The 15,571-nt window shown below is 41.9% G+C and overlaps 1 protein-coding gene across 1 annotated transcript; it reads left to right on the top strand.

Moving 5' to 3' along the window:
- The first annotated feature begins 1,627 nt into the window (after positions 1 to 1,627).
- On the top strand, positions 1,628 to 14,773 carry LOC145392355 (lysosomal proton-coupled steroid conjugate and bile acid symporter SLC46A3-like). Its single transcript, XM_080266757.1, has 8 exons — positions 1,628 to 1,711; positions 2,451 to 2,600; positions 4,426 to 4,647; positions 5,380 to 5,869; positions 8,865 to 8,966; positions 12,531 to 12,687; positions 14,049 to 14,161; positions 14,529 to 14,773. The coding sequence occupies exons 1-8, from the start codon at positions 1,628 to 1,630 to the stop codon at positions 14,771 to 14,773; spliced, it is 1,563 nt and encodes a 520-aa protein (XP_080122883.1).
- Positions 14,774 to 15,571: the final 798 nt, after the last annotated feature.

Here is a 15,571-nt window from a genome sequence, read left to right as displayed (position 1 = left end):
ACCGGCTGAAGCGTGCTGCCTTTAGCACTACATATAGTACAAGTCCTTTACTCGTACTGAAGCGAGTCTTGTTAGACAATCAGTCAGCACATGCTCAGATGTTTTACTAATTACATCTCAGGCGTTGCAGCAATGATGTGTATGACTTTATTTACCAAACTTTTAATACTCATGATGTCATTGAAATAGCTCTATGCTTTTGTTTTACATTTGTATCAAGAAACGCCTACAGGGTGTTCTGCGGAATTCTTCAGAAACTTCGGGTTAATCTACAACTAATATTGACTTAAAAATGCCGTATCAACATGGGCTCAACTCTCTACAGTTACAGGGCTACAATTATTGAAGAACTTATGGGTGAAAATGATCTCCCTCATAACTGACTCCTATGGTAATCAGTAACTGTAGCTTTGTAATGGCTGAGAACTGGACCCATGTTGATATAGTACTTTTTTTCAGAATGTCCCTTAGAATAACCTGAAATTAATAAAGAATCTCATGGGTAAACCCTATATATGAGCGGTTCATGTCTGTATTCTTCTTTTTAATTCCTCTTCCTCCTCGTCCTTCTTCTTTTTAATTCTTCCACCTCCTTCTCGTTATTCAGCATCTTTTTAAGAAATTGTTTCTCCTGTTTGGGAAAAGATTGAAATAAACCATCCGCACATCCAAACCGGTAACATTATAGTCTCTTTTCTTTTCTGTTCTTTTTTCTTTTCGTTTTCTCTTAACAGTGCAAAGATCGTCTTACTCCCGCCCCACCACAACACCCACCGCTATCCCAGCTCGGCCCACGCAGTCATTTCCCCCACCCTCTCTCTCTCTCTCTCTCTCTCTCTCCGAACACCGAATTTCTGAGGTAATCTATCCCTTCCACCGACACAGTGCCTCATACAATGAACATTTTCGCAGGACATATTTGACCCTCTCTGCTACACTACCCAAAACTGGAAATGGAAGAGGAAGAAGAAAAAAAAGAATAAGATGGAGCAGAAGAAGAAGAAGAAGAAGATCATTACCCAACACCTTCCATGCCCATCCCATTCACTCCCCTCCACCCACCACACCCTCTTTCTATCCCACCCTTTCATCTTCCCCCGCCCTCCAGCACCGAACTTATAAAAACTTTTTGCTCCCGTCACCTCCCGCAGTTTCTGGTCACCATCTAACAGTATTACTATAGAGGTCTCACTGGTCTGTTCTACTCTCACAACAGCCGTATGTGGGAAGTAGGTCATGGTGATGAAGATGATGATGATGATGATAAGGAGGAGGAGGAGGAGGAGGAGGACCCTTTCCACCTCCTGGAACCTTGCCGGAAAGATGATGATGATGATGGTGATGCCTGGTGTCCCTATGTGCCTCACTGATTGTTGCCTGAATGATAATAATGATGATATGATGATGATGATGATGATGATGGCTGGTGTCTCTATGTGCCTCACTGATTGTTGCCTGAATGATAATAATGATGATATGATGATGATGATGATGCCTGGTGTCCCTTTCTAGTTCCTACATAATGGATTCTTGTCGAAATGATGATGATGATGATGATGATGATCGCTGTTTTCCGTGCCTGCTCCCTAGTCTCCTGGTGGGCTGCTGAGGGTGTAGTTGCTGCATTATGGCGTCGGAGGGCGAGAGGCAATCAGACCCCACGGAGCCTCTGGTTGCCGTCTCCCGCCTACAGACAGACTCCACACACCAGGTTCGATGCCTGTTCTTGAGCTTAGTAGTAGTAGTGGTATAGTAGAATTAGTAGTAGCACCAGTAGCAGGACAGTAGAATTAGTAGTAGCACCAGTAGCAGGAGCAGTAACAGTAGTAGTAGTGGCAGTGGTGGTGGTGGTAATAGCGATAGTAGTAGTAGTAGAAGTAGTAGCAGCAACAGCAAAAGTAGTAGTAGTAGTAGTGGTTGTAGTGGTAGTAGTAGTTGTAGTGGTAGTAGTGATAGCAGTAGTAGTTGTAGTAGCAGGAGATGCAACCCACGATCATCTGGACGTGAACCCGGTACACTGCAGGCTGAACATGCCCTTCTTCTGCAGTTCATCCTCCGTTCGAGAGACAGGGATGGGACTGTGGGACGTTTGTATAACCAGGCAACTCCACCGCAGTCATATTCATGTGCAGGGATCCCTCTCCAGCACCAACTGGTACTCTAAATTAAGTAAACTGACAAAACTGCAAGAGGCGATTTTTCTTTAATTTACTCTGTACATAAGAGGAAAATGAATGAATGAATAAATAAATAAGTAAATGAATAAATAATGTAAAAAATAAGACACAGAAGAGAGAAGGTCTGTCAAATTAGTTCTTTAGGTACCAGTGGAGCTTTAAGGGACAACTTTTCTCTATTTTTTGATGACCATAATAGCACAAAGATTACTTCCACTAAATAAATAAATAATAAAATGACGTTTGATGTAGACACTCTGTACTGCTCCCCAGGCTCCACCCCCCCCAGGCATCGGTGTTTGGGGTCGGGGAAGGGCGTGCTGGGAGGTGGTGAGGGCGGTCACTGTGGAGCCTGTGCTGTTCTGTTTCATTGCCTCCTGGGCGCTTCAGACCTCCATCACCACCAACCTTCTGCTCTCCAAGGTACGATTTCTCAACTCGCCAATAGACATTTATAATACTCTGAACCTGCTTATAAGGTCCCCGTTCGCCACTATACCTTGTTTACTTTAACTTGGCCTAAAACTGTCCTGTCTCCACCTAGAATGCTGAGATGTAGCAGCAGTTTAACCCTGGAATATGTGCTGGTCACGAAGTGGTGCTGTGGAAAGGATGTACAGCCATAGTATTGTTTTTAGGCTTATGTGCCACCGAGTTATGTGGAATAAACTGCAAATGGACGAAGATCTGGGCCAAGTCAAAATGAATGAACTATAGCCAGCAACACTACATAATTTCATGCATTTGGGATGAGATACTCGTATTGTACGTCACACCCTTCATTACCAGTTTAATCATTTGCACTCCTAACGCCATAACTAATGATGCTGCACCTCACAGCCTTATTGGCAAGCTCCATGCTGCCCTTATTGTTAGTTGCGTTTTCTTTTGTTCTTGTATTCTTGTACAGTATTCTTTCTAGTTCAAGTATGGCAGGCACTTCTACCCCTCAGAATTAACTGATTCCGACCAAACCAGGAAACAATGACCAGCCTATGACCTAGCTGTGTCCGCAAGGTTTTGGTTGATAAGCACCAACTCATTGCCTAGCAACGGCCGAAAACCCGCTTTTTCGTACTTTTCACGTTTTCAGCTATAGAAGCATTATTAATGGGCGTAGAAAGCTCTGACTTCTTTTGGCGTAATCATGAGGTCATTCCCTATCGGAAGTGTGCATCCATTTTCCCCCTCTCTCCTATAGGGTTCGAGAGTTAACCCTGCGAAGGTTGGCCTTAGCGTCCCTGGCAACCAGTACCAGTTTTAAAAAATGCTCACATAGTTCCCTAGTGGCTAGATGGAACTGAATGAATATTTGCATGGTTATAGGCATTGACTAGTACTACAACTTTCTACTGGACACCTATGTGCTTCAATGGCCAGGTCAAGGGTCAAAGGTCATCAATTGCAAAATCCGTGAAAATGGCTAAAATCATGACTACAGTATGCTCGCGTAAAATGCTATGGCTCAGAAGATAATCAAGCCAGGATCATAATTCTTTGATGGAATGATGCGCCGGAGTATCTCCATACAAAATGACATTTAGTGTCGAAACTCTCTTCCAGAAGCTGGCAGCGCCACCTAGTTGTACCTCTGGTGGGTTATTCCGCGAATTTCAAGTTCCCTAGCTCTACAGAGGGAGGATGGAATCGAATGAAACTTTGCATGCTTATAGACGTTAATGAGTACTACAAATGTGAGACATGCATGCATGAGCTATATCTGCCTGGTCAGAAGTCAAAGTCCATCAAATGCAGAAAATATGAAAAATGCTAAAATTGCGATCTTGCTCGCGCGAAATGCTAAGGTTCCGAAGATTATTAAGCCAGGGGCATGACTCTTGGGTGGAATATTGCACTGGAGTACCTCCATATAGGAATGACTATTAGTGTCCAAACTCACCTCCTATCGCTGACAACGCTTGGTCCGGTTAGCTGGTTATCGTCGCCTACCGACTTGTCTATCAATCAATCAATCAATCTATCTATCAATCAGTCAATCAATTAATCTATCTATCTATATCTGTATCTATAAAAAACTTCCAAACTTGGAAGATCCTTGAGTTCTGATGATGTGATTATACTGTAAATGCCACTGAGGCGTGTTGAGACCCCACAGTGTCTCTGGGGAAGCCTTTCAATAACCAGCACTTCAGCTCTCAGATTGTAATGATAACACACACACACACTCTCTCTCTCTCTCTCTCCCATAATTCTGGTTCTCTTATTCACAAAGGTTTGCAGAGAGCAGGGGTATGAGGAGGTAATCTGTGGCAACCTATCATCCTACGTGGAGATCCAGGCAGCTGTTCAGAGGAGAGTCAGCACTATCAACCTATACACCGACTTGATAAAGAACCTTCCAGGGATTTTCTTTGTCCTCTTTTTGGGATCCTGGAGTGACAGACATGGACGCAAGATCTGTTTGCTGATCCCATTGTTCGGCGGTGCCATCGCTACTTTCATACTTATGGTAAAGACGTCGTTCCCCTTCTTCATGGGGTAAAGGGCATACTACACAATTCTCTTTGTACTCAAACTTGGCCCAAAGTTGCCATCTATCCATTTTGAATGCTGTGTACGGAAAATCAAATAAAATCAAATAAATCAATAAAACTAAATTAAATAATATCAGATATGATTCTGTTATATGTTTTGAGACAATTTTAGTGTTTTTGATAAATTCTCAATATCCAACTTTGTAAAAAAAAAAAAAAAAAGTATAACACTATGAACCAATACTCTAAGTAACGCTATTAAAAGAACCTGATACACTGGTATTAAGGAATACTGTTCCACATTTTGGTTGAAACTATGAAGCTTTTACACAACAATGTGAAAGCTTGTTGGATGCCGTAAATCATCAACGCATCACAGGGTATCGAGAATAATTGTTTACTTTCTCGTTATTTATTGCTATGACGCTATCAGTATTAATGTCCGCAAGTGTACTGTATATAATGCCCAGTCAGCCACAGAAATTCGCTTAAAGCATCCCTGTATGATACAGGCCCTAATTTTTTACATGCAAATCAGGGACCCTAATTTGTTAAGCAAGTCACTTAATAATGATTATGTCCAGATTTTCGAAGCATATCCTTCAATGCTTTTTCATACAGTGTTTCTAGATGACAGGCTCGTATCATGCAGGGACGGTTGAAGCGAATTTAAGCTGCTGACTGTACAACACAAACAATAATTCCAGATCAATGCGTACTGGATGAGTCTATCATCACTGCACATCCTGGTGGCTAGTGTGCCTCGAGCCCTGACCGGGGACTCAACCACCCTCAAAATGGCCTGCTACTGCTATCTGTCCGATGTTTCCACGGTGAAGTCCAGAACCACTCGTATAGCACTCTTGAATGGGAGTTATTATGTGGCCTCCCTAGCTGGATTTCTGGCCAGTGATATCTTATTCTACCGAACTGGATATTTGGGTGTGTACGGAGTGGGCGGACTGCTGTTCCTAGTGGCGACTGCATATGCCATAATTCGCATCAAAGACACACGAGGTCGGTATTCAGATTATAACCTGCAAAGCAAAGGACGGTTGAGGAACAAATGCTCAGACCTGTTCGACATGGGGAACATAAGAGAGGTGTTCATGACCATGGCGAAACAGAGGCCTAACAAAGAAAGGCTCAAGATGCTTCTCCTGATGACTAGTATTTGCATTCTAGCTGTTAATTACGGTGAGTACAAAGATGCTCGACATTCATAGCACTTTTTTTACACCTTTAGCTAGGGGACGCAACTTCCATTTTGTTCTTGGTATCTTCTAATGACTTCGTTTACCTGCTGATATGCTTTTCAAACAGAAGGGTATAGACATAAATTTAATAAACCCTTTCCCCAACGGAGATCTTTCTAAAGTTCAATAAAATGGTCTGACGACTGAAAAAAAAAAAAAAATAGAATGGTCATGGGACTGAATATAGTTATCAGTAAATGCAGTCATCGGTAAACCTCATACCAGAAAAATAACCATACCATATATCCACACATGAGTCTTGGAGCCAATAATCTTTTGGAATAAATTGAAGTAAACCTAATTAGCAGGAAAAACATTCTGACATGAAATTCAGACGAACGCTAAATATTTGTAATCCAGCAAAAACTGTTTGAGAATTTATGTGACTTACAACTAAGAATTGAAATAAGGTGTTTGACCTGAAACTTTAAACTGAAATACAAATAAAACCAAAGGCAGCAAATTCATCTAAAGCCGTGTTTTAGTGAGGCTTTCAGACCGGTCAAAATTAGTCCCATGGCTGTTCTGGCGAGGCAGACTCAGAAAGATCAGACACGTTAAGACTGGTCTAATGGTCTTAAGCGGTCCTGCTCCGGAGCCAGGACTAGGTTTACCTAGTCCTGCGCACAAAGGTTGCGCGGTAGCACTGGGCAACAAGGACAAGCAGGAGCGTTCCGTGCTCAGGGTAAACAGCTGACATGGCAAAGATGGCCGACAGTAATGAAAGTTAAATATTATTCTAAAAATTGAATTTCGCACATATAAGTCAACAGTGACATAGGGCGGTGATACAAAAGTAGAGGCTACTTAATATGAATACTTGTTTACACCTGAATGGAAGATGATCAGTTGAGGCTGAAGTAGAAAGTTAATAATGTCCGGAGAGAAATTCAAATTTCATGAGTCTCAATGGATTATTATATGGTAATGACGGCAATTACAACTCTTTCCTAGTAAAAATTCTGTACTGCATCCTTTGTCTTTGGTTGCTAGTTCTCTTTTAACTGAAAAGGTAAGCTGCACAGTTATTTCACTTCATGGTGTAATGAGAACTCATTATCATGATTCTATTAGTGACACACTGGGAAGAGGTCATATTTTCTTTGATATGACGTAGAAACAGCTACTGTGTAGGCCAATAACGATGAAATTTATAGCTAAATTGATTTATTACCATCTTATTCTTTCTATTTGCATAACTCAGCTGATTCCGCCATGACTCCGCCCACTCTATCCTCCAGCCAATAGGAGTACATTAATCATGGAATTGGTCTAAAATCCATTCTCGCGAGCATCAAGTATGTCCAGAAAACGTTGACCAGTCATGACTGGTCTAAAAAGGCCTTACAAAAACGCGTCATAAGCGAATAACAAATTCTCTCGAACCCTACAAAATCTTTAATCCTTTCATTCCGATAACGCACTCTAGTAAACTGCTAACTCCAGACGATTTTGCTCATTCCAGAAATCATTAATTTTATGGTTACGGTGTAAAAAGCAGTTTCTGTTAAACCCAGTTACAGCTTCATTTCTCTTCTGCTGAACAGATAAAACTGTCAAAGGGTAGCAAGAATAAAATTTGAAATATGTCATCGACCTGAAGGGCTTAACAGTGTAAGTGTAAATGATCTCATCTCTCACAATGAGATCACAGAATTGCTCTCAATGCCAATGCTAGCAGGAAATATAACTAGGAAAGGTTGATGAATTTGCTACACAAATACTCTGACTTGTCCTCAGAGCTTACAGATTCCTCATTTACAAGCTGTTGGTCATAATGCATAAAAGTCATGTGTCAGCAATAAAACAGGAATAAAACTGAACAGGTTAATGGAGAATAATTCTAACCCCTCTAATATGAGACGTCTCCCCAAGTCTGAATAAAATTAAATGTGGCTCTATTCAGTGGGACAATGTGAATGCAAACACCCAAATTTTGATAGTCATTTGTGGGTTAATTGTGAGCATGACATGTGGATAACCTGCATGTCAGCAAAGGATCGTATTCCAAGTGTCTATGGAGATTCTGTAACATTTTTTTCTTAGCAATTTATCAGCACAGTACACTTTGATTTCCTCTTGTGAGTCATTGATGCAAACTACTTCGACATTAAAATGACATAACATAATGCTAACGTGTAGCCTAGTATGCGAATCAACACGCTAAGGATGAGCTGCTACGAAACCTCCTGTGCCACATAAAATACGGCTCATTGATGCAGAAAAGCCAAATATGTTTTATTCTCATGACAGAGTTCACAAATATCTGAGAAACTGGGGACCTGACGAAAAAGAAAACTTCGCAGTCTCTAAAAATATGGCTGCTGATTGTGTTATAAAGACCCTAAAGTGATGAGCCATTGTTTCAGTTCACCCTCTTTATCCTACCACTGGCTAGAGGAATGCCGTAGCCAGAGTTTCACACTAAGCGAATACCTGTCGTCCAGTGTAAAGACGAAGGTTCAAGGTTTTGCTAGAATTCACTCGGAAACAGTTACGATAACTCTGTGACAGAGAAACTGCGACCCACCCGTTGGTAATGCACTCCACCCCTTTTCTGTCCAAGTCTCTGAGGCAAGCTTTAACGGATGCTCTCAGTCATTTAAGTATGAATCAGGTCAACTCTGGAACTGTCTTCCTCAATCGGTATTTCTCTCTGTCTGTGACCTCCAGTCTTTTAAACGCAAAGTGTCCAAGAATCTCGAACAAGAGAAGATCTTTTAATTTCGCTTTCTTTTCAGTTTTCTTTCTATTTAATTCTTGGAGGAAACAACTTTGCGGGCTTCAAGACGTTGGTTATGTCTTCACGGTATTGCAAAAAAAAAAGAAAAAAAAAGGCTATTCAGTGTGAAACACTTGCAATGATTGTCTCTCAGCTAAGGGTGGGAGTAAAGAATGAGAAGAAATTGTTGCTCACAAGTGCATTCCATTCCCAGGTAACAGCCAGTTTGACTACCTGTACAGCCAGCGCATGTTGGGTTGGGACTACCACCAGTTTGCCCAGCTCATGATTATCAGTTCTCTGCTCGAATATGCTGGTGAGAGGACGTGATACAAATTTATGTACTTATTCTATTTCTTGTCTTTCGTTTATTCACTTTCCATTCTTTCTTGCTCATTATTCATTCCTCCTTATTAGCCTATGTCTTCTCAATTCCTTATTTTAGTTATTCAGTTCCTTACTTACCTCTCTCAGGATCAGATGCATTATGCAGCATTTTAAGTTAACGTTTGGCTCAGGCTTGGAAACACCAGAATGGAATTTTTTGTTTGTTTCTGTAAGTTTTTAGTCGATTTCATTCAAGTTATGCTGCCACTTTGTTCCTCCACACTCCTGAGTGGTAACCGAAAACTAAGGCTACCTGACGTTTCGCTGAGATCACAGCTCCTACTACTGGCCCGTTATTCATTTTCAGTCCAATTTTCGTACATTACGGGTGAACACGCCTGCCCTTGAATAACTGGTTCACAGATAACGCTAAGCCCCGACCGTACTCAAAACTAGACTCATTATGTTCCCTGCTCGTTGAACACCACAGTATCCCCTGTGTCGATATCCTTTGATAGGGTACCACAGCAAAGCTTAAGCTTGACAATCAACAGACCGGCCATATAGGTTTAGTGGATGTGTCAAGTTGCAGAACCAAAGGTGGCATTGCTACTCCAATGTGGCTTCCACAAAATTCAATGCATGTGTGTATTTGTGGGGGAAGGGGGTATGTGGACCTCTTAAACCAATATAGTTTGCCCTTACAAAAAGTGTATTGAGTATGCAAAGTTACGTATCCAAGAGTGGCAGAGATGTTACAATATGTCGTTCACAGGTAATACTGGAGGAGGAAGAAAGTTGGAACAGGAGCTGGGGATAAGACATTGAGGGTTAAATATGAGTAAACTAAAGAGGATAGAAAGGGGGAAAGTATATTAGTTCGAGGCTGATGGGGTGGGGACGGTTTCTGACGTTATGGATTTTTGAGATATTAAAGTTCTGAGCAACCCCTCATCGTTCCTTCCTTCCCGCTTGTCTGCCGGATCTCGTTCACATGGTACCACGGAGGCTCGATACAAATTGAACACCGAGGTGGAATTCTCAGGCATATTTATGATCGATTCCCAGTCGTAACTCAGATGTGGTTTTGCAGGAAGAATTAAAACACACACAGGATGATTCTTACAGGGCGTCCAATCTGACTGGCATGACCGCTGCTGTTTCTGGGGTGGTCCCTAGTGGCTACTTGTGGAAGGCACTGTAGGTGGTGGTGTTTTTAGTGGTGAATGACGTATTGTCATCTTCTGCAGTTATTTCTATGTTGGTATATCTTGCAATGCATTCCATATTGGTGTCTCTAGCAGTGAATTCCATGTGGTTATCTATTGCAGTGAATATTATCTTGCTGTCTTTTTGAGTGTGCTCTGTATCAGCATCTCTTGCTGCTAACTCAGTGTTTCTATATCTTGCAATGAATTCAGTGTTGCTGTCTCTTGCAGTCAATTCCATATTGATATCTCTTGCAGTGAACTCCTTGTTACTATTTCTTGCAGTGAATTCAATGTTACCATCTCTCACAGTCAGTTCCATACTGATATTTCTTGCTGTGAATTCCATGTTACTATCTCTTGCAGTGAATTCAGTACTGGTATCTCTAACAAGGAGATCCGCATTTCTACTGACAGTGGTGCTACCATGAAATTTAGGAAGTCTGATGCTGGAAGCCAAAAAAATCTGTAGAAATCTGTAGACGCCTCAGAGTGCTACGGATCGTGCAGGGAAATGTCTGTCATTGAGGGTTCACATAAAAGGCAATGACACTTAAACAAATAAACTTTATTTTACTTACAAAATCACTACACAGCGCACCACACAATTAGGTTCTCTTTATCTAATAAATAGGCGCACTGCTGGACACTTCTAACCTAACGATAATCGTTTACAAACTTACTCAGACAAGATCAGACACTTCAGCTAATACAGTACTAAATGGGGACAGTTGCATTACTGGGCTGATATGTATAAGTTAAATACAAATTCTTAACTAACGACTTGATGTCTTGGAGTATTACTTACACTATATCACTAAAAAAAAAATGAGGAATTAAGACGAGGCTGGAAGTGGGAGTCATTTTCACCTCTAGCCACGCTTGATATATCTTAGTAGGTATGCCTCCCTTCCTCCACTGACATATCTTACAGCAGCACTATATTTCTTGAATTTGGCTCTCTCTTGTATTTTGGTTTTCTCTTGGAAGGAGCAATTTTGCGGGCTCGTGGCCCTTCGTTCCTTCTTCCTCACGTAAAAAAAAAAGGCAACTCCTAAAGGGGGTAGTTCATGACGGGTCATTCTAATAGGAATGGCTACTGAATCACTTGGGTTCGGCTCTACCTCCATTATCTCATTGTAATTCGATGCAGGTTTGGCCTTATCACGTCTGATGGGGCGCCGGTCAGCCTGGGCCACAACTGATTAAACACAGAGGTCAGCTGAGATATGTTGCGACTAAGATCAACATTCACACAGCGCGCCCCCGAGAACAGAGCTCACACGACTTCACACGGTCAATCCCCAGATTAGTGACTGGGCAGCAGCCAGTAACAAGTAACATGTAGAGGTGTATGGTATGTAGGAGGACTGCTGGGCCTTGATAGCAGGCTGTGAAGCCTATGCCCAGAGTCGGACACCAATAAAAATATATATATATATATATATATATATATATATATATATATATATATATATATATATATATATATATATATATATATATATATATATATTCGGTGAAAATCACTATAAAGCAATACGCAACGTAGGGTGGAAATGGAAGAATACATTGTCCTATAGTTACCACAGATCCTACCCTCATCCCCTTGACCCTTCGATCCCCTTAAATTTTTCACTAACTGACCAGAGGCATCACATATCATAAGAAAATAAGCTATGGCAGGGTAGGCATTATTTTTATAAAGAAAAAAAAAACATACGGTGAACTGTGTATAGCCGATTCTTCATCATCTCATGGAACTGGGCCTCTCGCGCAACTTGAAAACAATATAATTGTTGCATGAAATTTGGTAAGCTTTGCTTCTGAAGTAGGAATGAATCTTCTTGATTACTAGTCAAATCACCCCTCCAGGCTGATTACACTTGGTCATGAACTTAGTCATTCATATTAACTCAGTATAGCATTGGTCCTAAGTCGAATTTAATGCAAATATAAAGCTTTTCCAGGTGAGATTATGTCGTTCTTTGCATCCCTCCGATATACAAAGGCAGTGTTTGTTTTGCTGAGCAACTCCCGATGGGGCTGATAGATCACGCAGAACACGTGATATGTTATCATATTTGCGAACTTCAGATAGAATTCTCAAAAAGCAGAAGTACTGCCTGTATTGACTGAGTTTCTTCTTCTCTACAAAGAAAGTGAAACCCGTATTTTATTATGAAAATATCTTCTAGTGTAAAAATATGCACATTAAGCCTCTCTTGTAAAGAGAATTTGGCAAACTGAAAAAAATAAAATCTGTAGCTCTACATATAAATCTCTAGAAGCTGTCAACACTGGCTGCCGATGCTGAGTTACCGCCAGTGTGTTATGTTTTGCAGTGAATTCTGCGTTGATGCCAATGCTGAGCTACTGCCTGCGAGTGGAGGACGTGGTGCTGGGACTGGTGGGGTGTTCCATGTCAGTTACAGCCTACATTATCAGGAGTGTGGCGTCAGTGGACTCTCTCCTTTACCTCAGTAGGTCACCTCTGCCTCAGTAAGACACGTAGGGCCATTTTTATTAACGTTCCTAAGCTTGATCCCTTCCAAGGACGTGTTCTCTACTTTGTCTTGATACCCTGAGATGATTTTTATCCATATCGAGGAAGATCTTTAGTTGTGAAGGACTTGATTAAGGTTTCATCTAATCCCTCCAGTAGAAATATTCTCTCCTAAGGTGCTCAAAATCGTCCAGTAGTAACAAGAATATAGTGAAAAAATTGGTTCTTGGAGGGAACTGGTTATTTAGAACATATGTTTGCATGCATATAGGTTTGTCTTTATTTCTGCGACATTATTTTACGTAACTCAGTGGCAGAAAAAGACAATACTCTGGCTCTACATCCTGTACCTAACACTTCTTCGTGACCAGCATCATATTCTAATGTTATTCTACAGTTACAACCTAGCACTCATGATGGAGAGATGGAAAGTTTAGACCAAGTTAAGGTGAAAAGAGTCTAGTTCGTCGTGAGCAATGAGGATATGTAGCGGAACAGGAAGGAGTCTGCATCTTCCACATTTTAACTCGTGGGGTTTGAAATCAAGCTAGTCCACGTCTTCCACATCTAACTCAAGTGAGGTTCGAACTGAAGCTAGTCCGCATCAACTCAACTGGGACTCGAACTCAAGCTAGTCCCCGTCTTTCACCCTACAACTCAAGTGGGGCATGTACCCATACCTCTGATCTAGGGGAATGCAGCTCACCTGCTCTGCTATGACGACGCCAAATTTTATCATCGATATTTTTTATAGGTTCTAATCCCTAAACAGGCGCTGGAGAGGGGACGTCTTCATGTGGTGGCACCAATATAACCAGATGGCTCAACTGCTTGGTTTTACAAGTGTCCCTCAGCTACTTTCCTGTCCCCCAAAAGAAGGGTGGTGGACTGCAGTAGAAGGGCAGCTCAAGCCTGAACAATCTGCCGGGCTCACGTTCCAAATGAACCTGGGGCAACAACTAGCACTTCTAATCCCAAAACTGTATCTAAAATCCGTGAACTCCTGAACACAGATACATGGGAAAACTACTATACTCTTTTTACTTTAACTTGGCCTAAAATTGCCATCTCTCCATCCTGAATGCTGAACACTAACAAGAGATTAAAAACGGAATTTGATGCTAGTCACGAACAAGCGATATGGAAAAGATATATAACAGCAGCACTGTATTTCTCTGCCATTGATCTACGTGAAATAAGCCTCAAAAGGAGAAAAATCTGGGCCACGTTGATGTGGAGGAAGTATATAGATCCCTTCTTTGCCACTTTACCAAAAGAAGGCTTAAGTGTAATGCCCATCGACTGGACGTGGGTAATTAATACAGGAAACTTTTGCTGAGTCCCAATCTTTCCCTAGTATACAACCCACAACAGTTGATGTCACAACCAGGTCCCCGGTTGTACTTCAGGTGAACAAGGGCAAGGAGAAACAAACTTTGTCTGAGAGCGTGATCGGTCCAGGAATCGATCGCAGGTTTTCCAGTTGCCAGCTGGACATGTTAACTCATGCACCACTGGTTTCCCCATTCGACCACTCCGACCACATGACACTCCCCTGCCTCTTGATACACTGCACTGCTATTTGACACTGCTTTACTACTCGACACTCCCCTGCCACTGGACACACTCCTTTCCTACTTGACACTCCTCTGGCACTTGACACTCCTCTGCCAGTCGACCACTCCTGTCGTTTGATCATATCTTCCACTTGACACTCCTCTGTCATTTGACACTTCTCTGCCATCTGACATTTCTCGACCACATAATATTCATTTGCTACTTGATACTCCTTTGCCACTTCACATTTTCTGTCACCTGATGTCCCTCTTGTCGCCAGGTTACGCTGTGTCGTCTGTAGGTGGGATACCTCTCCTGGTGGGCCGCTCCATCATCTCCAAATGTGTGCCTGTAGACGAGCTGGGCAGGATATTCTCCGTCCTGGGGTCCTGCGAGGCGGTCACACCACTCTTCTTGTCGTCTGTCTACACCTTTATCTACAATGCCACCATCCTCGCCTTCCCGGGAACCATGTACCTAGTCACTGCTGTCTTCTATTTGCTCACCGCTATCGTTTATGTGTGAGTTGTAGCCTAGAGACTCTTGGGGTTGCATTCAAAGTAGCTGTGGAGATCATTTGAATGTGCAAAGTAATACTGACGACAATATCGCAAACAAGAAATGTACAGCATCCTCATGAAAGCAGGGCTACCAGCGTGGGTGTAGAACTAACAGGTGCTTTGCAGTAGACATCACCTGTGGTGTGAGATTGCTTCGCTTAGTTGATCGACTGTACAAGTTTCCATCTCGTCTTCCCTGTATTTTCCTAGATGATTTCTGTTGTGCTTGAATCACTGGTAACCTTTCTCTCTACTGCGAAGTAAATCTGCCTTAATCCAATTTTTGTGGAGACATGATTCCACATGCACTATAACCTCACCTTTATATGGCAGTTATTGTCTTAAATATATTGCTAATAAGGTGTTGCAGTTGCTCTATGCATTCTGCTTTTACTCTGAAGTATCCTTATGGCAAAACATCAATGCTTTCAAATTTCTTTGAACTTACTCTCAGCTGAAAAAAAAAAATCGTCTGGCGTAAGTTGGAATAAATACATGGAGTTGTCCCCACAGTGAAAGAATTAACCTCCAAAGCTCGGAGGATTCACGAGCTGAGTCGTTACCCAGCACTTTGTTTTATCTGAGAAGTAGCCTGTTCTCATGCAGTCACAGCTCCGTAGCTACAGCACTTAGACTTTCATTTAAAGATCAGAATACTCACCAATCCTTCCTCTCTCCATTGCATGTGTCCCAGGTCTCTAAGTGGAGGAATAGAGGAGGTAGGAGGTGATGAATGGAGGCAATCTGGGAGTTCACGGAAGGC

This window comes from Coenobita brevimanus, chromosome 22, assembly GCF_032717465.1.
Source record: "Coenobita brevimanus isolate Jiangsu-jjx chromosome 22, ASM3271746v2, whole genome shotgun sequence".
NCBI lineage: Eukaryota > Metazoa > Arthropoda > Malacostraca > Decapoda > Coenobitidae > Coenobita > Coenobita brevimanus.
This window is presented reverse-complemented; position numbering and strand designations above follow the sequence as displayed.

What these genes read in the sequence shown, in the direction of transcription:
- LOC145392355 (XM_080266757.1), top strand. Translation starts at nt 1,628, where the DNA reads ATGGCGTCGGAGGGCGAGAGGCAATCAGACCCCACGGAGCCTCTGGTT. An exon ending in CCAACCTTCTGCTCTCCAAG is followed by an intron (nt 2,601 to 4,425) that starts GTACGATTTCTC and finishes TGCAGAGAGCAG; the next exon opens with GGGTATGAGGAGGTAATCTG. An exon ending in TCGCTACTTTCATACTTATG is followed by an intron (nt 4,648 to 5,379) that starts GTAAAGACGTCG and finishes CAATAATTCCAG; the next exon opens with ATCAATGCGTACTGGATGAG.